The 24,846-nt window shown below is 35.1% G+C and overlaps 1 protein-coding gene across 1 annotated transcript in view; it reads left to right on the forward strand.

Annotated features, from left to right (window-relative positions):
• The window catches only part of CUBN (cubilin), a 341,241-nt gene that overhangs the window by 58,273 nt on the left and 258,122 nt on the right, over positions 1-24,846 (forward strand). The window contains exons 18-22 of the mRNA XM_049881914.1: positions 3,195-3,339; positions 3,606-3,784; positions 7,715-7,880; positions 11,887-12,103; positions 19,962-20,092. Coding sequence (XP_049737871.1) covers positions 3,195-3,339; positions 3,606-3,784; positions 7,715-7,880; positions 11,887-12,103; positions 19,962-20,092 — 838 coding nt within the window. The remainder of the gene's footprint in view (positions 1-3,194; positions 3,340-3,605; positions 3,785-7,714; positions 7,881-11,886; positions 12,104-19,961; positions 20,093-24,846) is intronic.

Raw genomic sequence — 24,846 nt, forward strand, 5'->3', positions numbered from 1 at the left:
TTTAACAATTGTAGCTTTGTAAATAATTTTAATATTTAGTATGGCAAGGTCATTCTTATCATTTCCCCAGGTATTTTTTTCCCCTTCAAAACTATTAATGAATTGCATTTAATATCACTATAAATTTACATTAACATTTAATGTTCACTTTTATAGAATATTTTATTTTCCTGGCCAAGAATACCCTGTCTTAGTTATCTTCTACTGCTATAATGGAAATACCACAAGTGGGTAGCTTTAACGAATAGGGATTTATTCTTTCACAGTTTAGGAGGCTAGAAGTCTGAATTCAGGGCACCAGCTCCCAGAGAATGCTTTCTCTGTTGGCTCTAGGGGAAGGTCCTTGTCATCAATCTTCTTCTGGTCTAGGAGCTTCTCAGTGCAGGAACCCCAGATCCAAAGGATGTGCTCACTCCTGGCTCTTCTTTCTTTGTGGTAATGAGGTTCCTCTCCTCTCTCTTTGATTCTCTATTTTATATCTCAAAAGAGATTGATTTGAGATACAACCTAATCCAGTAGATTGAGTCTTGCCTCATTAGCATAACTGCCTTTGATCCTGCCCATTAACATCATAGGATTTACACATAGAATAATCACATCAAATCATAAAATGGTGGACAACCACACAATACTTGGAATCATGGCCTAACCAAATTGATACACATTTTTGAGGGACACAATTTAATCCATAACACATCATTATCTCTCCATTTGTTTAAAACTCCTTTTAGATCTCTTACAAAGATTTAAAATTTTCTTTGAATAGGTACAATATAATTTTCATAAGGGTGCTTTCTAGATGTTTAGTGCCATTTATGTCTATTTTTAATTAAATAATTTCCCCCTCTACAGGTTCTAAGTTATGGCTGATAAATAGAATAGTTATTAAATTTTCACTAAACTTTCTTATTGACCCTGAGAGTCTTCCAATAGTTTATCATGTATTTTCTTCTTATACTATTATATTTTCTGAAAATAATAAAATTTTGTTTCCTTCTTTCTAACAGCTGTACATTTTCTGTTTCTTGTTTTATTACTGTATAAAAAAACAAATTTTGTCACTTCTCTGTTTAGCACTCTTCAATAGCCCTTATGATAAAGTGTAAACTTCCCAGCTTGGCTTCTGCATATTCTTTTAATCTCTCATCACTCTGTCTCTCACCCTACCCCCTTCTATTTGGGCTCCTCCTTCCCACCACTGTCCCATGCTGTTCTTTGGCCTGGGATACTTCCCTTGCTCTGCTTGGCCTGGATAATTCCCACTCATTCTTGCAGTCTCAGCTTAGAGGTCATTTCCTCAGAGAAACATCCCATGAGCCCCTGGATGAGTCCAGAACCTTTGTTTAAGCCAGTGGTTCTCTACATTTTAAGATATTTTTATTTCCCCCTTTCATTATTCTAAAATGAAATTCACAGATGATATAACCTAACTAAACACATAATATTGAAACAACATAAAGTTCTTAGTATAAAATCAAGAGATATGAAAGTAAAGTAACAAAGTAGAATAACATTTATTTCCGCACTTAAAAGCCTGAGAAATCTGCACTTGAAGACAAATGAAGTAGTCAGTTGCTTGCGCTTTGTGCCTGCCACAGTACAAATGCGGGCTGACATGGCTATGTAGGTTGACACTCATTTTCTGAAATGGTGAACAGCTTTTGGCTGATTTCCAGAAAAAAAAAAAAGTTCCTTTCATTTGCATTCTACTTGTAATCCTGGAAAATTCACTGTGTATTAAAATCGTGCAACAATATTTTATGATTAATATGTAAGATTGATTTATATTTTAGGCTTATTAACAGAACTTTCACCTATATATGAATGTCATACAGGATATAGGAGAACTATTTTTGGGTGTAACTGTCCCTTACATTTTGGCTGTCTAGTGTTCTTGGCCTCCACCCACTAATTGTCAAAAGTGCCCCACCATCATTGTGATTATAATTTAAAAAATGCTCTCATAAATTTCCAAGATGCCTACTTGTGTCAAGTAACAATACAGTATCCCGCATGTTCTTAACCATGATCCTCGTCATGCTTTTTTTTTAAAAAAGCACTTGTTTGTTTTAAGCTCCCTGTGAGTAGTGACTGATAAAAAAAAAAGATAGCAGTGCTATTACTAGCATTTAGCCCTGGTGACTAGTGGTTAAGAGCTCTTCTGCTAACCAAAAGGTCGAGTCCACCATCGGCTCCATGGAAACCCTAGGGAGCAGTTATACTCTGTCCTATAGAGTCACTATGAGTGGAATTGACTCGACAGCCATGGATTTGGGTTTTTTGGTTTAAACAAATTATATAGCAGAACAATTACCAGTTTTTCTGGGAGTTTTTTGTTTTTTTGGTGGGGGACTAATTGTTTGATAATGCTTTCATTTTTCTCCCTGGCTTATGGTCTATTCAGATCTTCTTTTTCTTCTCTTTGAGATAATTATAGTAATTTGTACTTTTCCTGGAAATATTCAAATATTCAAACATTCAAATGTATTGCCGTAAAGTTGTATATAGAGCTATCATATTAAAAATCCCACAGTATCTGTGTATTCGTACCATTTTTGCCATTTTTAAATTTATGTATTTGTGCTTTTCTTTATTAAACTTTCCAGAGATATGTTTATTTTATATCCCCATTCTTCAGCCCCCTTCAAAAAATATTCTTCAATGTATTTATGAATTCTACCTTTTTTTTTTGTATTTTAATAGGTTTTACTTCATTCTTTTTCTAACTTTTAAAATTGACTGCTTAGGTTCGTTTCCTCCCCCGCTCCCTCCCTCCCCCTTTTTCTCCCTTCCTTCTTTCCTTTCCTTCTTGCAGAAATGAAACTAGTTTAGGTTATGACTTCCCTTGATTACAGATTTGGCTGAAACCTGTATATTGTGATGTGTAGTACTTTCATTTTTTTTTTTTCTAAATAGTCTAAATTTGTAAGCTTATTTCCTCTTTGACACTGTGGAAATTATTAGGAGAACTTTTTTTTAATTCTTATGTTTTTGGATATTTTTGCCTTAAGATTTTGCTATCGATATTTAGTATTACTGCATTTTGGTAAAAAAAAAAAAAAAAAAGGAATATAAATCCAAATCACATTGTCACTCATTTTGAATCTATCATTTTCTCATCTACAAATAATGCCACTGTTGTCAAGGTAATTTTGTCGATTAAGAGTATAGTTGTATTTTATTTTTCTGTTTAGGTTCTAGATCATGAAATTATACTTGGGAAATTCTGTGCCAATTCAACCATCTCTCACATGAACTCAATTACTAATAGAATCTGGATCAGGTTTAAAATAGATGCTTCCATTGAAAAAGCTGGTTTCAGAGCTGTGTATCAAGTAGGTAAGAAAATTTACGTCTTGCTTTTAAAATACCTAATTTATCTGATTGTAACATTTTACTTTCTTGAAATAATATTGTCATTTTATGACCTCAAGTGGTAAGAAAAACACTCTCATAGAAATGTCACATTACTTGTGATATCGTGGGAGTTGATAACTATAGTTCTGCAATCATTTATCTCGTTAGGCAAAATTAGAATTTGCAATAAAGCAAGGACAAGGATAATTTTCTCTGGGCAAACATTAATGTCATTTTCGTATTTATAGCTTGTGGAGGTGAATTAACTGGAGAAGGAGTCATTCGCTCTCCTTTCTATCCTAATGTGTATCCTGGAGAAAGGGTCTGTAGATGGATCATCTACCAACCCCAAAGCCAAGTAGTTCTTCTCAATTTCACTGGCTTTGACACTGGAAGTTCTGCCCGTTGTGATACAGATTATATTGAGGTAAGAGAAAATATCTTTGAATAATTGTGTTTGGTTGTAAGTTGTTACAAAATATTACATCAGGTTATCTTCAGGTCAGTTACATGATTTGTACAGTAGTAATATCTCTGATAAATATAGATGCAAAAGTCCTCAACAAAATACTAGCAAACCAAATTCAACAGTTTATAAGAAGAATTATACACCATCTCCAAGTTTATTCCAGGAATGTAAGGTTGGTTTATCATGCAAAAATAAATTAATGTAATATATGATATCAATGGAATAAAGTGCAAAAATCACATGATTATCTCAATGTATGCAGAAAGAGCATATCACAAAATCCAATGCCTTTTCATGATAAAAACACTGAACAAACTAGAAATAGAAGGGAACTTCCTTAACCTGATGAAAAATCAAAACAAACCTGTTGCCATTGAGTCAATTCCAACTCATAGCAACCCTATAGGACAGAGTAGAACTGCCCCATAGGGTTTCCAAGGAGTGGCTGGTGGATTCGAACTGCCCACTTTTTGGTTAGCAGAATTCATAACCACTGTGCCACCAGGGCTCCCACCTGGTGAAGGGCATCTACAAAAACCCACAGCTAACACTGTATTCAAGGATAAAGACTGAATGCAAGACAAGAATGTCCATTCTCACAATTTCTGGTTAACCTTATACTGGAAGTTCTAGCAAGGGCAATGAGTCAAGGAAAAGAAATAAAATACATCCAGATTGGAAAGAAAGTAAAATTATCTCCATTCACAGATAACATGATCTTGTTTATAGAAAATCATAAGAATTAACACACACACAGAAATGAAAAAAAACCTATTAAAACTAATAAACGAGTTCAGCAAAGTTGCAGGATACAAGATCAATGTATGAAAATCAGTTGTTTTTCTGTATACTACAATGAATAACTAAAAAATGAAGTCAAGGAAACAATTCCATTTACAATAGCGTCAAAAAGAATAAAATACTAAGAAATAGATTTAACTAAAGAAGTGTAAAACTTGTACTTTTAAAAGTGCAGGCCATCACTGAAGGAAATTAAAGGAGACCTAAATAAATGGAAAGACATCTCCTCTTCATGTTAAGATGGCAGTACTCTCCAAATTGATATACATATTCAATTCAATCTCTATCAAAATTCTAGGTGTTTTTTTTGGTAGAAATTTGCAAACTGATCCTAAAATTAATATGAATATACAAGAGAACCAGAATAGCCAAAACAATCCTGAAAAAGAAAGATCAAAGTTGGAGGACTCAGTTTCAATATTAACAGCAAGGTTACAGTAATTAAGACAGTATGTTATTGGCATAAGGATATAAATATAGATCAATGGAACAAAATTGAGAGCCCAGAAATAAATCCAAATGTTTATGGTCAATTGAATTTGAAAAGGATGTCTAGATATTTCAATGAGGAAAAATAGTTCTTTCCACAAATGATATGGGAACAACAGATATCAACATTCAAAACAAGAAGTTGGATCATTTCCTTGTATACCCAAAATTTAAGTCAAAATGGATCATAGACCTAAATTAAGAGCTAATACTATAAAACTCTTAGAAGAAAAGATAGAGGTAAATATTAAAAACCTTATAATAAAAACCCAGTGCTCGATTTCTTGGGTTAGGTAAAACCTTAGGTATGACACCAAAAGCACACACAAAAAAAGAAAGAATATTAGACTTTATTTAAATTAAAAACTTTTGTGCTACAAATGATACCATTAAGAAAGTGAAAAGGAACGCGCAATGGGAGAAAATACTTGAAAATCATGTATTTGATAAGGGGCTTGTATCCACAATACATAAAGAACTCTTACAACTAAATAATAAAAAGTTGATTAATCCAATTTAAAAATGGGCAAATATTTGAATTTCTCTGGATTTGAACTGCTGACCTTTTGGTTAGCAGCCATAGCTGTTAACGACTACACCACCAGGGTTTCCAAAGAATATATACAAATTGCCAATAAGCACATGAAAAGATGTTCAACACCATTAAAAAATAAAAAAATAAATAAAACCAGTTGCTACTGAGTTGATCTCAACTCGCGATGACCTCATGTGTGCTAGAGTAGAACTGTGCTCCATAGGATTTTCAATGGCTGTGATCTTTCAGAAATAGATAGCCAGTCCATTTTTCCAAGGTGCCCTTACCTCTAGGTGGATCCTAACCACCAACCTTTTGGTTAGTAGCTGAGCATTTAACCATTTGCACCACTCAAGGACTCCTTCAAAATCATTAGCATCAGAAAAATGTAAATCAAAGTATGAGCTTAGGTACATCAATAGTACCAGCAACAAAAGAAAAAATAGAGAAACTAGACTTCTTCAAAATTTAAAACTTCTGCGCCACAAAGGATACTATCAAGAAAGTGAAAAGACAACCCACAGAATGACAGAAATTTTTTTTGCAAATTATGTACCTGATAAAGGCTTTCCAGACTATATGAAGAATTTTTGTAACTCAAAAATAAAAAGACAAATAACCCACTTAAAATAAACAAAGGACAAATGTATTTTTATGCAAATGACACACACCTTCCTATGTGTGTTTGTTTTCCAAACATACTCTTCCCCTGCCCGTAAGGTATTTTTGTAAGCACATTATGCAAAAAAAAAATTTTTTTTACAGCAACATGTAAAAAAAATTGGCATAGTGGTGCTTACAAAAATATCTCCCGGGGGAGGGTGTGGTTGGCAAACAAACATAGAAGGTACATGTTATTTGTGCAAAAATACAGTAAATAGATATTTCTTCAAAGAATATGTACAAATGGCCAATAAGCACATGAAAAGATGCTTAACACGGATAGTTATCATGGTAATGCAAATCAAAACAACAGTGAGATACCACTTCACAGCCACTAGGATAGCTACAATCAAAAAGTCAGATAATGACAAATGTTGGTGAGGATGTGGAGAAAATGGAACCCTTTACACTACTGGTGGTAATGGAAACTAGTACACCTTTGGAAAGCAGCCAGGCAGCTCCTCAAAAAGTTAACCATAAACTTACCATTTGATCCAGTAACTCCATTTGATCCAGTAACTCCACATGTAGGTATGTGCTCAAGAGACATGAAAATATATGCCCATACAAAAACCTGGACATCATTGTTCACAGTAGCATTATTCAAAATAGCCAAATTGTGGAAATAACCCAACTGTCCATCAACAGATGAATGAAAACAAACAAAAAAACATTGTATAAATATACAATGAAATATTATTTGGCCATAAAAAGGAATGAAGTATTGATACATATTACAACATGGATGAACCTTGAAAACATTATGATAAATGAAAACAGCTGGTCACAAAAGTCCACAGGTTATATTATTCCGTTTATATGAAATGCCCAGAATAGGCAAATCTGTAGAGACAAAGGGTTTCTTTTTGAGGTAAAGAAAATGTTCTAAAATTCATTGTAGTGATGGTTGCACAAGTCTGTAAATACACTAAAAACCATTGAATTGTACGCTTTAAATGGATGAATTGCATGGTACATAAATTATTGTACAATAAAGCTGTTAAAAAATAAAAATGTAGCTTGAAATGTACAGTAATAATAATAGCAATAATAATCATCAATATGTGTTTATATACCCCTTTCTCAAAAAATTCCAAGTAGAGGCTCTTTGACTATATACTTTGGACTGTATATCATATATTTCATACACTACTTAATTATTTAACTTTTAATGTGTTAAAATTAGCATTCAAATACTATGAAATTTCAATAATTATGCTTTTTTTATGACTACATTATTCTGTCAATTTTTGTGTTTTCTGGATTTGAGGAATACCTGACATTTTCTCATTTGCTTTTGCTATCTAATTAAAATATTTCAAAAATAATTATTCTTGATGCAGTTTTCAAAATTAGATATTTAACAAATAAACTTGAATATATCTTTTTTTATATTTTAGATTGGTAGCAGTTCCATTTTGGGTTCTCCTGAAAATAAAAAGTATTGTGGCACAGATATACCTCCACTTATAACATCTGTATATAATTTTCTATACGTCACATTTGTGAAAAGTTCTTCTACTCAAAATCATGGTTTTATGGCTAGGTTCAGTACTGCAGATTTAGGTAAGAGATTTTCTCTTTCTCCTGGTTTGCCTTTTCGGCTCATATCAGAATGAGTAGGCATTGACAATGAATTATTACATAAAATCATCACCCCTAAAATTCTTCAAAGTACATTCAAAGGCAAAGAAAATATGTATTTCCTAATCAATGTCTATCTACCACTCGTCTGTCTGTTTGTCATACTGTGGTGGTGTGTGTCATTAGATGCTGGAAGCTATGCCACTGGTATCTCAAACACCAGCAGGGTCACCCCTGGTGGACAGGTTTCCGTGGAACTTCCAGACTAAGATAGACTAGGAAGAACGGCCTGGTGACCTATTTCTAAAAATTAGCCAATGAAACCCTTATGAGTCACAACAAAACATTGCCCGACTTGCTTACTTTGGACAAGTCATTAGGAGAGATCAATCACTGGAGAAGGACATTATGTATGGTAAAGTAGAGGGCCAGTGAGGGCAAGGGAGACCTTCAGTGATATGGATTTGCATAGTAGTCTTAACGATGGACTTGAACATACTGGTAGTCGTGAGGATGACATAGGACCAGGCAATGTTTTGTTATGTTGTACACAGGGTCACCCTGAGTTGGAGTCTACTCGATGACAGTTAACAACAACAAAAATGAACATCTTTATCGATAAGTTAATTGGCACTTTACAGTTAATAAAAGAAAAGCTAGGTTATGTTTAGTGGCATTGTTGTGGTTAGGTGTCCTCAAGTCGGTTCCAAATCATAGCGACCCTATATACAACAAAACAAAACACTGCCTGGTCCTGCGCCATTCTCACAATCGTTATGCTTGAGTGCGTTGTTGCAGCCACGGTGTCAATCCAACTCGTTGAGGGTCTTCCTCTTTTTTGCTGACCTTCTACCAAGCATGATGTCGTTCTCCAGGAAATGATTCCCTTCTGATAACATACCCGAAGTGTGTAAGACGTAGTCTCGCCATCCTTGCTTCTAAGGAGCATCCTGGTTGTACTTCTTCCAAGACAGAGTTGTTCGTTCTTTTGGCAGTTGGTGGTATAGTCAGTATTCTTCGCTAACACCACAATTCAAAGGTGTCAATTCTTCTTTGGTCTTCCTTATTCATCGTCCGGCTTTCGCGTGCATTTGAGATGATTGAAAACATCATGGGTTGGGTTGGGCGCACCTGACTCCAGGTGACATTTAAGATGTTGTCTCTGCTTTTCAACACTTTAAAGAGGTCTTTTGCAGCAGATTTGCCCAATGCAAAGCGTCTTTTGATTTCTTGACTGCTGCTTCCACGGGTGTTTACTGTGGATCCAAGTAAAATGAAATCCCTGACAACTTCAATCTTTTCTCTGTTTATAATGATGTTGCTTATTGGTCCAGTTGTGAGGATTTTTGTTTTCTTTATGTTGAGGTGAAATCCATACAGAAGGCTGCTCCTTGATCTACATCAGTAAGTGCTTCAAGTCCTCTTCACTTTCAGCAAGCAAGGTTGTGTCATCTGCATATTGAAGGTTAATAATGAGTCTTCCTCCAATCCTGATGCCCCATTCTTCTTCATATAGTCCAGCTTCTCAGATTATTTGTTCAGCATACAGATTGAATAAGTATGGTGACAGGATACAACCCTGACGCACACCTTTCCTGACATTAAACCACATAGTATCTCCTTGTTCTGTTCAAATGACTGTCTCTTGATTGATATAAGGTTCCTTATGCACACAATTAAGTGTTCTGGAATTCCCATTCTTTGCAATGTTATCCATAATTTGTTATGATTCACTCAGCTGAATGCCTCTGCGTAGTCAATAAAACAGAGGTAAACATCCTTCTAGTATTCTCTACTTTCAGCCAGGAATCATTTGACATCAGCAATGATACCCCTGGTTCCACGTCCTCTTCTGAATCTGGCTTGAATTTCTGGCGGTTCCCTGTCGATATACTGCTGCAGCCGATTTTGAAGGATCTTTAGCAAAATTTCATTTGTTTGTGATATTAATGATATTGTTTGATAATTTCCACTTTCTTTTGGATCACCTTTCTTGGAATAGGCATAAATATGGATCTCTTCCAGTCTATTGGCTAGGTAGCTGTCTTCCAAATTTCTTAGCATAGATGAGTGATCACTTCCAGTGTTGCATCCGTTTGTTGAAACACCTCAATTGGTATTCTAACAATTCCTCAAGCCTTGTTTTTTGCTGTTGCCTTCAGTGCAGCTAGGACTTCTTCCTTCAGCACTATCAGTTCCTGATCATATGATGCCTCCTGAAATGGCTGAACATCGAACAATTCATTTTGGTATAATGACTGTGTGTATTCCTTCCGTTTTCTTTTAATACTTCCTGCATCTTTTAATGTTTTCCCCGTAGAATCCTTCAGTATTACAACTCGAGGCTGGAATTTTTTCTTCCGTTCCTTCAGCTTGAGAAATGCCAAGCACGTTCTTTCCTTTTGATTTTTACCTCCAGGTCTTTGCACATGTCATTATAATACTTTGCTTTATCTTCTCAAGCCGCCTTTTGAAACCTTCTATTCAGCTCTTTACTTCATCATTTCTTCCTTTTGCTTTAGCTACTCGACACTCAAGAGCAAGTTTCAGAGTCTCTTCTGACATCCATTTTGGTCTTTTCTTTCTTTCCTGTCTTTTTAATGACCTCTTGCTTTCTTCATATATGATGTCCTTGATGTCATTCCACAACTCATCTGGTCTTCAGTCATTAATGTTCAACGCAACAAATCTATTCTCAAGATGGTCCCTAAATTCAGGTGGGATATACTCAAGGTTATACTTTGGCTCTTGTGGACTTGTAATTTTCTTCAGTTTCAACTTGAACTTGCATATGAGCAATTGTTCCGTAGTTGGCCTCTGGCCTTGTTCTAACTGATGATATTGAGCTTTTCCATTGTCTCTTTTCACAGATGTAGTCTATTTGATTCTTGTGTATTCCATTGCTGTTTATGTTGGTGAAAAAAGGTATTTGCGATGAAGAAGTCATTGGTCTTGCAAAATTCTGTCAAGCGATCTTCGGTTTCATTTCTATCACCAACGCCATATTTTCCAACTACCAATCCTTCTTCCTTGTCTCCAGCTTTCACGTTCCAATCACCAGTAATTATCAATGCATCTTCAGCGCATGTTTGATCAACTCCAGACTGCAGAAGTTGGTAAAAATCTTCATCTTTGGCCTTAGTGGTTGGTTCATAAATTTGAATAAGAGCCATACTAACTGGTCTTTCTTGTAGGTGTATGGATATTATCCTATCACTGACAGCATCGTACTTCAGGATAGATCTTGAAATGTTCTTTTTGACGATGAATGCAATGTTATTCCTTTTCAATTTGTCATTTCTGGCAGAGTAGACCATAGGATTGTCTGGATCAAAATGGCCAATACCAGTCCATTTCAACTCATTGATGTCTAGGATGCTGATGTTTATCCATTCCATTTCGTTTTTGATGATTTCCAATTTTCCTAGATTCATATGTCGTACATTCCATGAAGATTACTAATGGATGTTTGCTGCTGTTTCTTCTCATTTTGAGTCTTGCCACATCAGCAAATAAAGGTCTTGAAAGCTTGATTCCATCCACATCTTTAAGGTCAATTGTGTTTTGTGAAGGCAGTTCTTCACCAGTTGTATTTTGAGTGCCTTCCAACCTGAGGGGCTCATCTTCCGGCACTATATAAGACAGTGGTCTGCTGCTATTCATAAGGTTTTCACTGGCTAATTCTTTTCAGAAGTAGACCTCCAGGCCCTTCTTCATAGTCTGTCTTAGTCTGGAAGCTCCGCTGAAACCTATCTGCCATGGGTGACCCCGCTGGTATTTGAATACCGGTGGCATAGCTTCCAGGATCACAGCAACACTCTAGCCCCCACGGTACAACAAACTGACAAACAGATGGTAGTTTAGTGGCATATAAGGAACAAAAATTTTCTTCTTGAATGTTTAAGAGGCTATGATCAGACTATTTTATTCTGAAATCCAAGGAGTTTGTTGGTAACTTGTAACAATTATTATTATTTTATTTCAACAGTATGTGGAAAAATTCTTACAGAGTCAGCAGGAACCATTCAAAGTCCTGGCCATCCAAACATCTATCCCCATGGTATCAATTGTACCTGGCATGTATTAGTCCAACCTGGCCAATTGATTCGTTTGTCGTTCAAAAAATTTCATCTGGAGTTTCATTACAACTGCACAAATGACTATCTGGAAGTTTATGACACTGGCTCTGCGATCTCTCTTGGGAGGTGAGGTTTTTGTGTTGTTGTTTGTTTTAATAACACGAAACCTTCCTGCTTTCTTGCTTCAGTGAAGGATGTTAAAAAGTATTATAAAAACCAGGTGAGATCATTGTGCTTTTCAATGATAATTTCTATTGCTGAAGATAATCAAGTTGTATCATTACCCCTTTCTTCCTGGCCTTCATTGATTTGTTAAGTTGATATCTAGATCTATCTGTATCTCCATACCCATAAAACCACCATCAAAATCAATATAATGCACATACCCGTTGCCACCAAAACTTTCTTCCTGCCCATTATAATTTCTTCTTTTTGCCTGTCATCTTTATCCAAATAAAGCCATTAATCTACTTTCTATAATTAGAGATTAGTTTGCGTTTTCCAGGATTGTATAAAAATTGAATCATACTATATGTACTCTTTTTTTTGAGTCTGGCTTTTCTTAATCAGCATGATTATTTTGAGATTCGTCTATGTTGTAGGGTGTATCAAGAGTTATTGTTTTTAGGTGCCGTGGAGTTGGTTCTGGCTCATAGTGACCTTATGTACAACAGAACGAAACACTGCCTGGTCCTTCACCATCCTGATAATTGTTGTTATGCTGGAGCCCATTATTGCAGCCATTGTGTCAGTTCGTGTTGTTGACAGTCTTCCTCTTTTTCGCTGACCCTCTACTTTACCAAGCATGATGTCCTTCTCCAGGGACTGGTCCCTCCTGCTAACGTCTTGTATATTTATCAGTAGTATTTCATGGTATGGATATTTCACCATTTCTTTATTCACCTGTTGAGGAACATTTACATTATTTTCAGTTTTTAGCTGTTACAGATGAAGCTGTTATGAACATTTCACATATACTACTTTGTATGAACGTGAGCTTTCATTTCTCTTGGATAAATACCTAAGACTAGAATGACTGGGTTATATGGTTGGCTTATGTTTACTTTTTTTAGAAACTGCCAAAATGGTTTCCAAAGTTGTACCATTTTACATTTCCACTAGCAATGCATGAGGGTCCCAATTTCTCCACCGCCTCACCAACAGTTATTTTCTGATATTTTGATAATAGCCATTATAGTGGGTGTGAAGTGGTATCTCATTGTGTTTTTGATTTCCATTTTCTAATGACTAATAATATTGAGCATCTTCTCATGTGATTATTGGCCATTTGTATATCTTCTTTGGAGAATTATATACAGGTGGTCCTTGACTTACGACGGGGTTCTCTTCCGACGACTCTGTCGTAAGTTGGTTCTAATGTAAGTTGAATACCTCATTTTTTTTTAAAGTTTTCATTATTATTGCCTTTTATTATCAGTATCTTTATAAATCTGACTTTTATTTGTGTTTGGGAGTTGGAAACTGTCTTAGTCATCTAGTCTTGCTACAACTGAAACACCACAAGTGGATGGCTTTAACAAAGATAAATTTATTTCCTCACAGTGAAGTAGGCTAAAAGTCCAAATTCAGGGTATCAGCTTCAGGGGAAGGCTTTCTCTCTCTGTCAGCCTTCTTATCAATCTTCCCCCCAGACTAGGAGCTTCTCTGCACAGGGACCCTGGATCCAAAGGATGCTGTCTGCTCCTGGCACTGCTTTCTTGGTGGTATGAGGTCCCCAACTCTCTGCTTGCTTCCCTTTCCTTTTATCTCGTATAAAAGGTGGTGAAGGCCATACCCCAGGGAAACTTCCTTTACATTGGATCAGGGATGTGAACTTAGTAAGGGTGTTACACTCCCACCCCAATCCTCTTTAACATAAAATTACAGTCACAAAATGGAGGACAACCATACAATACTGGGAATCATGGCACAGCCAAATTAACACACATTTTTGGGGGGACATAATTCAATCTGTGACAGAAATATTACATATAAACTTACAGATATATTTTGACATTATATTAGTATATATTACTAACAATAGATGTAAAAGAAAGATTGTAAGTGTGGCTTGTCGTATTCAAATACGTCGTAAGTTGGGGACTACCTGTCTTCAAGTTCTTTGCCCATTTTTTTGTTGGGTTGCTTGTCTTTTTGTTTTTGAGTTGTCAGAGCTCTTTATATATTCTGAATATTACACTCTTACAGATAAGTGCTTTCATGTTTTTGACGCTATTGTAAATACTGTTGTTTTTGCAATTTTTATACTGTTGTTCAATGCTAGTATATAGAGATACAGTTGACTTTTTTCTGTTTTGTTCTTGAATCTGCAATCTCTCTAAACTCACTTATTAGTTTTAATAGCTGTTTTGTAGATTTCGTTGGATTTTCATAGATGCTCATGTTATCTCTGAATTAAGGTAGTTTTATGTGTTCCTTTCTAATGTGGATGCCTCCTATTTATTTTTCTTGCCTCATTGCCCTGGCTAGAATCTCCATACAAAGTGTAATAGAAGTGGTGAGAGTAGACATTTTTGCATTGTTCCTAAACTTAAGAGGGAGATCATTCAGTTTTTCACTATTAAATTTGATGTAATCTCTAGAATTTTTGTAGATGTCTTTGATCAGGTTGATGAAGTTCACTTTTATTCTTAGATTTTATAAAACACTGATATTGGAGTACGCATCTATTTAGATGATTACAGGTAACCCCCAATTTAGGACATATTCGAATTATGAGGAACCACACTTACTACCGTCTTTTTTTTTTTGAAACCCTGGTAGTGTAGTGGTTAAGTGCTATGGCTGCTAACCAAAAGGTCGGCAGTTTGAATTCGCCAGACGCTCCTTGGAAACTCTATGGGGCAGTTCTACTCTGTGCTGTAGGGTCACTATGAGTTGGAATCGACTCCACGGCACTGGGTTTTTTTTTTTTTTTTATCATATCATTAGTAATATGTACTACACACAATGTTAAAATATATCTGTAAGTTTATATGTAATAATTTCAACCCACAAATACAAGTAAAGATCAGATTTATAAAGGTATTGATAACAAAAGACAATAATAGTGAAAACTTAAAAAAAATGAGATACTCAACTTACATCAGAACCGACTTATGACGGAATCATAGGAACAGAATGCCATCGTAAATCGAGGACTACCTGTATATGCTTTTTCTTTTTTAGTCTGTTTATATCCTCAGTTACATTGACTGGTTTTGATGTGTTAAACCAACTTTGGGTTCATGGGATAAGCCCTGCTTGCGCATGATGTATTGTCCATACTGTTGGCCTTATATGCTAAAATGTTAAGAGATCTTATGTTCAAGAGGCATATTGGCCTGTAGTTTGCTTTTCTTATATTGTTTTTGTCGGTTTTAGTATTAGAGTGTTAATAGCCTCATAGAATGAGTTGGGAAGTATTCCTTCTTCAGTCTTCTGGAAAAGTTCGTGTAGAATAGATGTTATTTCTTCCCTGTATATTTGATACCATTTGGACCTTTACTTTGGTGAAAAAATTTTTCTCTTCCTTTTTGAATGAGCTTAATTAAGAGTTTGTATCTTTCACAAATTTTGCAAGTTTTGTTTGTCTAATACATTTAAAAATTATTCATAATACCCTCTTATTTTCCCTTTAATATCTGTATAATATGCAGTGATATCACCCTTCTTGTTCCTAATATTGGTAATCTGTGTCTTTTTTTCCTTATCTACCTGACTAGAAGTCTATCAATTTTTTAAAATCTTCTCAAGGAAACACCTTTTTGTTTTATTGATTTTCTAAATTGTTTTTCTCATTTCTATTTCATTGATTTCTGCTGTGATTTTTATTATTTCTTTTCTGTTATCTACTTTGAACTTTATTTACTCTTTCTAATTTCTTGATGAAAGCTAAGGTCACTGATTTAAGGCCTTTTTTCTTTTCTAATATAAACATATAGTGCCAAAAGTTTCCCTCTAACTGCTGCTTTTTGCTGTACCACATACATTTTGATATGTAGTGTTTTCATTTTAATTTAGATCAAAGTAGTTTCTATTCCCTTTTGATTGTTTTATCTATTGGGTAATTTAAACAGTATTATGTTCAAAGTAGTTTCTATTCCCTTTTGATTGTTTTATCTTTTGGTTAATTTAAACAGTATTATTTAAGTTTCAAATATTTGAGGATTTTTTTTGAGGATATCTTTCTATAACTGATTTCTAATTTAATTCCATTATGGTCCATTATATGACTTGAATCCCTTCAAATTTATTCAGTTATTTGATGGTCCATAATATGGTATATCTTGGCAAGTATTCTGTGTTCATTTGTAAAGAATGTGTATTCTGATGGTCTTGGGTAGAGTGATCTATCAGTGTCAGTTAGGTCAAATTGGTCAATAGTTTTGATCATCTCCTAAATCTTTATTGATTTTTTGTCTACTTGTTTTACCAATTATCGAGGGAGGGATGATTAAATCACTGATTACATTGTGGATTTGTCTATTTGCTCTTTGCAGTTCTCTCGGTTTTTGCTTTATGTATTTTGCAGTTATGTTATTAGGTACATAAATGTTTAAGATTGTTATACCATCCTGATGAATTGATACTATTATCATTATGAAATGATTTAAAAATCCCTGTTAATATTCTTTGATCTGAAATCTATTTTGTCTGATGTTAATATAGTCACTCCAGCTTTTTTTTTTTGAAATAGCATGACATATCTTTTTACATTCATTTGCTTTTAACTTTTAATGTCTTTATGTTTAAAGTGGGTTTATTGTTGGCAGCGTGTAGTTTGGTTGTGATTTTTTATTCAATCATTCATTATATATTTAATGTGATTATTGATACAAAAAAATTGATATGCATGGTAATAAATATAACATTTTGCCATTTGTTTTTTATTTATCCCATCTATTCTTCGTTCCTCTTTTCCTGACTTCTTGTGAATTATTTTTATAATTTTTTTTTTAAATGACTCCCCCTCTGACTTATTTGTATAATTCTTTGTCATGTTATTTTATCAAAGGGTTTATAGGACACATATTTAACTTATCACCATCTTCTTTCAAGACATATTATCACACTGTAAGTATAGTATAAGAACCTTACAGCAGTTATACATCCATTTCTCCCCTCCTACCCCTTGTGCATTTCTTTTCGTATACTTTACTTCTATATGTGTTATAAATTCCACAATACATTGTTATTTTTGCTTTAAACAAATGATTTTTAAAGAGACTTAAATAATAAGGAAAAAGTATTTATATTTACCAGGTAGTTACTATTTTTTGGTGTGGACCCACATTTTAACTTGGTATCAATTTTCTTCTGCTTGAAGGACTTCCATAACACTCCTTGTAGTGCAGGTCTGTTTGTGATGAATTATTTCATTATTTTGTACATTATTTGTATGTTCGAAAGTCTTTATTTTGCCTTCGTTTGTGAAAGATATTTTTGCTGAGTGTAAAATTCTAAGTTGACAGTTGTTGGTTTCCCCAGTACTTTAAAGATGTTACTACAGTGTCTTCCGGTTTGTATTATTTCCTGTGCAAATTTGCTTTTGAATGAGTCTTTTTCTCTCTACATAATGTGTCCTTTTTCCCTCTGGCTTCTTTTAAGATTTTGCTTTTATCACTGTTTTGGAAGCAAGCTTTAGATTTCTTTGGAATCCTGAGTGTCAGGGAATCTTACACCATTTTCTCCTGTGGGACCGTCTCTAGGATACAGCTCATTATGCAGTATAAATATATATATATATACACACAGGCACATATGTATGTATGTATGCATCCATGTTGTTGTTAGGTGTTGTCGAGTCAATTCTGACTCATTGCGACCCTATGTACAACAGAACGAAGCACTGCCCGGTCCTTTGCCAGCCTCACAGTTGTTATGCCCATTGTTGCAGCCACTGTGTCAATCCATCTTGTTGAGGGTCTTCTTCTTCTTTTCTAACCCTGTACTTTACCAAACATGATGTCCTCCTCTCTGTTTAGGGATAACATGTTCAAAGTATGTGAGAAAAAGTCTTGCCATCCTTGCTTCTAAGAAGCATTCTGGCTGTACTTTTTCTAAGACAGATTTGTTTGTTCTTCTGGCAGTCCATATTATTTCAATATTCTTCTCCAACACCATAATTCAGAGGCACCAATTTTTTTTAGCTTTCTTTACTCATTGTCCAGTTTTCACATGCACAGGCGGTGATTGAAAACAATATGGCTTGGGCCAGGTGCACCTTAGTCCTTAAAGCGGCATCTTCAGATTTTAACACTTTAAAAAATTCTCTTGCAGCAGATTTGCCCAGTGTAATATGTTGTCTGACTTCTTGACTGCCTCTTCTCTGGGTGTTGATTGTGGATCCAAATAAAATGAAATCCTTTACAACTTGTATATATAATCATATATGTATATGACTTTCCAGTTTTTCAATTGTTTCAGGCATATTCATTTGTTTCAGGCAGAAGGTTAAATCCTGTTATTATATCTTAGTTGAAAATGGAAGTCTTCTGTTTTTTGATTATTTTCACTTGGTTTTAATTTTCTTTTTTTCTTATTCTTTCCTTTACATTTTTCTTTAACCATTATTGTCTTAAACTTATTTTTTCTCCTAGGGCTGTTCTCCTCCATTTTTTCTTACGATCTTTGTTTCTCATACTTTAAACTTTTACCTTTGTTTTTCTTTGTCTTGTTTTGTCTCATAACCACTGTGAAATTCATCACTTTTATGGAACGACGTAAAGTATAACGATCAATTACAAACTTGGCAGAAATGGGTATATACAGAGACATTTAAAATTAATCCATCTACTTTTATTTTGATCAAGATCTTAAATATTTTTTTAACATGAAATGGCATTCTACACCAAATTTTCTTTCTTTTTCTCATTCAAAAATCAACTCATCCATTTCCTCATATTCCACTCTTTTATCTTGGTTTCTACATTATTGTTATTATTATTTTTACCTATTGCACCATTTGGTCAATTTCATCAAGTGTGCTTTGATTTGAGATTTCTATTTTCTAGTCACTCCTTACAGGTGTTTCTCTAGATAAAAGCTCATATATTACCTTTTAAAAACTATAAGTCTACTTTTAGCATTGCTAGAATAGTTTTTCCATTAAAATTTCTTGTTTTTCAGAAAAATCTGGACATGGCTTGGTAATAAATCTTTTACTGCTCCATAGACCTGTACCCTGTTTTCGTCGAGTTGGTTCCGACTCATAGCACCAGCTGTTCCAAAATCAATAGCTTCCACCTATATAAGGATTACCATTCCAGGCACTGTTCTAAGCACTTTATATACATTATATTAGCTCATCAAATTCTCAAAACTCTCCTATGAAATAGGTACCATCACCCATTTTAGAGATGGAGAAACTGAACCACAGAGGCTAAGTGACCTGCCCAAAATCGTAATGCCTCTAAGTGGTATAGCTGACTATAGAGTCCATGCTCTATGAATTTATGCGCCTTGTTTCCCTTTGTTGTGTAAGTTTACTACATTTCTGTTAATAAGTTCATTACCATGCTATATGATAACTTAATATAGCTCATGCTTTCTAATTTTATTAAATTTCTTATACATAACAAGCCACACAGCTAGACCCACATGTAAAACCATTTCAAGGAAGTAATTATGAACAGATGATTTTCAGTAAGCTTGTAAATATTTTCTGCCTGAAATATATTTGTTTTATAAAGTTGATAAAACTTACTGCTGTTGAGTCGATTCCAACTCATAGCTGGCCTATGGAGTGGTAAAAGATTTATTACTTAGCCATGTCTAGATTGTTCGGAAGAACAAAATTTAATCAGAAAAACTATTCTAGCAATGATAAAAGTATACTTATAGTTAAAAAAGGTACTATAAAATTGATATGGGGTGTGTATTAAAACCCATTATTTTATTTACATGTCCTAATTTTTGGTACATCATTTCAAATGTGCTAAAATTTTTTTAAACCTATGCATTTTTTTTTTTTTTGGAATAGATATTGTGGAAAATCGATCCCACCCTCTCTTACCAGCAGTACCAACTCATTAATGCTGGTATTTGTGGCTGACTCTGACCTGGCTTATGAAGGCTTTGAAATAAACTATGAAGTGATTGATGCATCAAAAGGTAACAAAACAACATTTCAAACTTGGTTTCATTTACTCCATTACAAAACAGTACTAATATTTAAAACATGAGAATACTTGATGCCAAAATTGATGGCATGCAACGACAGCTATACTTAGAACAACATGTACAGGCTTAAATGCCTTCCTTATTTAAATATAGAGTAATGATTAGGCAATAGCATTGTATCGTGTTAAATTTTCTAGCTTTTATAAACGTACCATGGTTTTGTTCAGGTGTTTCACATCCAATGACCAAAATTGCTTTCTCAAGAAAGTAGAGTGTGCACATGATTTTCGATTCTTGTCTAGTTTTAATGGTCTCATACATTGGGCCTCAAACTACACTGAATATGAGATTAGAATTTGGGGCAAATAGCTTGAACTCTCTGAGCCACTATTTTCTCATCTGTAAAATTAAGGGATTGGATTTGATGGTCTTTGAGACGTCCTCTGATCGACTATGAACACAGTTTTAATTTGCTGCATGAATAAATTAGCTGTATCTTAGCTAACAGACAGTACAGTCAGAACCTCCTGAAAATGCCATGAAAATCATTGTAACAATATTTGCAAAGTGAGACATAAATCTGTAACGATGAAAACAACTTTGATAATACTACACTAGTCTATAACATATGATTTAGTACAGCAAGGAACAAGGGCAGGTAAGACGTTAAAGTTAATTTTTAATAAAAAACATTTTTAGGAAGATGAGCTACAAGTAAAATAAAAGTTAGTACTGAAGAAGGAAAGAAAGAAGCTGGACAGAAAAGGAAACTTACAGAGAAAGAAAACAGAAAAGGCAAGTGATAAAAGAGAAGGGGAGAGTGAGGTGGCAAACTGGAAGGACTTCAGCCTGTCTCCCTGTGTGATTATCACTTTTGGCTCTTTTTGGTCCAGACAGGACTGAAATCACCTTCTATTCTCTGGCTTAGGCCTGGCTGGTCACTGCGGTTGTGTCTTTCTTTGGATGAACTTATGTGTCTGACTAAACACAGTCCAACCATCTGTGAATAGCAGCCAGACTATTGGCTCCAGGAAGTCACATGGCACCTACAATTTATCATTCTGTCTGTGTCTGTCACAGCTCTCCCATAGATCAGGACATTAGTGATCTTCTCTCATACATTGCTGAGGGTGATTCCTGCAGGATTGCTCAGGGAAGAGTTGGGCTCAGGAGACTGAAGGAGGGTGAGGTTGAGGACAGAGAGGCCATGAGCCAGCCCTCTAGGGCAGCCTGAGTCAGAATGAGCTGCAGACCTGGAAAGGCCTCTCTTTTCAGTTGCCATTTTATTTTCAATATATTCTGCAGAATAAAAGAGTATCAGGGAAAAACATCAATGGAAACCCAATAATTGGCACTCATTCTATTTTACTGCTCTAACAGAAGCTATTTGCAGAACAAGGATGATCCTGTTTGGTTGTTGGTTTCTAGTTCCTCAACACAACAGGTGTGAGTTTCTCTGCTGAAGTCTTTCCTGTCTTTATCAGATAAAGGTTAAGTTCCCTGATTTGAATGGAGTAACTTATCCATCTGTAGTGCATGCTGTGTAGCTATGATATCAGCCCCTAGATATGTGTGTGGGAGCAAAGAAATTGCCTTCTCATCATTACTTTGACTCCCTCCTTCATCATTTTGTTTTTGCCTTCATCCAGATGTGTCTGGGGAAATAGAAATGAAGGAACTGATAAGTAAAATGTTAGTAGATAGACACTCTTAAGAATTTCTTAGTAACTGATTATGAGACTAGGTTTGAAATGTTTGCTAATTTAAAATATATAATATTTGAATATTGAGATAATATAAGTTATTAGTTAACCTTACTAATTTAAATATATTAGTATCTATTGCATGCATGCAAATACGATACTTATAAGAGGGGACTTTAAAAAGTATAAACAAGAACAGAAAAATTTACCTGGTACATTTTCAACTTTAAAATTAAATTAAAGCCTATATAACATGTAGTCCAATGTTTTTCAAACTATAATTCATAGCTCATTAGTGGGTCCTGAAATAAATTTATTAGGTTACTACCTGCATTTGTTAAAAAAGTATAGAATATAATATAAATGAATAGGACAGAAAATATCAGAGTTTATGAAAGTTAGGTGAGTGCTGCTTCATGAAACTTCTCTTTGCAATCTCTGTGTGCGTGTGTGTCTGTGTGCAACCCAAGTTGATGTAAATATGTATTTCTTTTTACTGTGTGTCTCAGTCAAGAAAGTTTGAAGACACTGATCTAGTCCAACTGTGTTATTTCATAAATAAGGGAGATTGAAATTCAGAATGGTGAATTTATCTTCCCAAGAACCTGTAGCTAATTGGTTTAAAAGACAAAGTAGGAGGTGGAGCAAGATGAGGAAGTGAGTAGAGGCTCCCATTTACTCCCCCAGCAGCTAACCCACTGAACAACAAATAAAAACAAGTACAGACTAAAATAAAAAAAGCTCTGGACAGCAGTTGAGATGTGGGAGAGCTGGGGTGAGTTCAGAAGTGGGGGAGAAGAGGAGTGGGAACGGCACAGAACCTGGGGGAACCTACCTGCTAACATTGGGTGTGCTCGCTCATTGCAACCATTTTGGGATGGGGCTGGGTAACACCCCAAACAGAGAAAACAGAAAAGGAGCTAATCTGGGGAAGCTATAATTTAATTTTCTTTATTGTGCTTTAGGTGAAATTTTATAGAGCAAATTAGTTTCTCATTAAGCAATTAATACACAAATTGTTTTTTGACATTGGTTGCCAACCCCATGACATATCAACACTCCCCTCTTCTCCACCCCGGGTTGCCTATTTCCATTTGTCCAGTTTTCTTGTCCCTTCCTGCCTTCTCGTCTTTGCTTTTGGGCTGGTATGCCCATTTAGTCTCGTATACGTGATTGAACTATGAGGGATGTTCCTCACATGTGTTATTGTTTGCCTTATAGGCCTGTCTTCATCTTTGGTGAAAGGATGAACCTTGGGAGTGACTTCAGTACTGAGTTAAAAGGGTGTCTGGGGGCCATACTCTTGGTAACCAGGCACCATCTAGTTGCTCTGGGCTCAGCCTGGTGGAGGTTGTGGTACTTGCAGTCCATTAGTCCTTTGGACTAATCTTTCTCTTGTGTCTTTGGTTTCGTTCATTTTCCTTTCCTCCAGCCAGGATGGGACCAGTAGGTGTATCTTGGATGGCTGCCCACAAGCTTTTAAGACCCCAGATGCTACTCACTACAGTTGGATGTAGAACATTTTTACAAACTATCTTATGCCAATTGAGCTAAATGTGTCCCCCAAGACCATGGTTCCCAGCCCTCAATCTAGTAACTTGTTCCCTCAGGAAGTTTGGATATGTCTGTGAAGCTTCTATGACTTTGCCATGGTCAAATTGGGCTGACTTCCCCAGTGTTGTGTACTGTGTTACCCTTCACCGAAGTTACCGCTTATCTACTATCTAGTTAGTGGTTTTCCCTCCTTACCATTCCCTTCCTTTGTAACCATCAAAGATTGTTTCTTTCTGTGTGTAAACCTGTTCAAGAGTTTTTATAATAGTGGTCTCATATAGTATTTGTCCTTTTGTGACTGACTTCTTTCACTTAGCATACTGCCCTCCAGATTCATCCCTGTTGTGAGATGTTTCATAGATTCATCATTGTTCTTTATTGTTACATAGTATGCCCTTTATTTATTTTTCCTGACTTATTGCTCTAGCTAGGACTTCCAGCACAGTGTTAAATAGGAGTGATGATAAAGGGAATCATTCCTTGTCTTGATCCTGTTCTTAGGGGGAATATTTTCAGCCTTTCTTCATTGAGAGTGATGTTGCTGTTGGTTTTGTTCCGATGCCCTTTATTATGTTGAGAAATTTCCCTTCTATGCCTATTTTATTGAGAGTTTTTATCAGGAATGGGTTAGACTTTATCAAATGCCTTTTCAGCATCAATTGAGATGATCATGTGACTCTTTTGTTTTATTTATGTGGTGGATATGTTGATTGATTTTATAATGTTGAACCACCCTTGCACACCTGGTATGAATCCCACTTGGTCATGGTGTATTATTTTTTGATATGATGCTGAATTCTATTGGCTAGAATTTTGCTGAGAATTTTTGCATCTATATTCCTGAGAGATATTGGTCTGTAATTTACTTTTTTTGTGGTATCTTTTCCTGGTTTTGATAGCAGGGTTTTGCTGAGTTCATAGAATGAATTTGGAAGTGTCCCTTCATTTTCTATGTTCTGAAATAGTTTGAGTAGTACTGGTGTAAGGTCTTTTCTGAATGTTTGGTAGAATTTTCCAGTGAGGCCATGTGGGCCAGGACTTTTTTGTTGTTGTTGGAAGTTTTTTTTTTTTTTTTTTTTTTGATTACCTTTTCAATCCCTTCTCTTGTTATGGGTCTGTTCAGATTTTCTACCTCAGTTTGCATTAATTTAAGTAGGTAGTATGTTTCTAGAAATTTGTCTACTACCTCTAGGTTTTGAAATTTTTTGGAGTATAGTTTTTCATAGCATTCTGTTATGGTCTTTTTATTTCATTTGGGTCTATTGTAATGTTACTCATTTCATTTCCTATTTGGCTTATTTGCTTCCTCTCCTCTTTTTCTTTTGTTTGGCCAATGGTTTGTCAATTTTGTTGATTCTTTCAAAGAACAAACTTTTGGTTTTGTTGATTCTTTCTATTCTCTGTTTCATTTATTTCTACTCTGGCCTTTATTCCTCTCTTCTGGTGGTTGTGGACTTCTTTTGCTGTTCCCTTTCTACTTGTTTGGAT

The sequence above is a fragment of the Elephas maximus genome, chromosome 4 (genome assembly GCF_024166365.1).
Source record: "Elephas maximus indicus isolate mEleMax1 chromosome 4, mEleMax1 primary haplotype, whole genome shotgun sequence".
NCBI lineage: Eukaryota > Metazoa > Chordata > Mammalia > Proboscidea > Elephantidae > Elephas > Elephas maximus.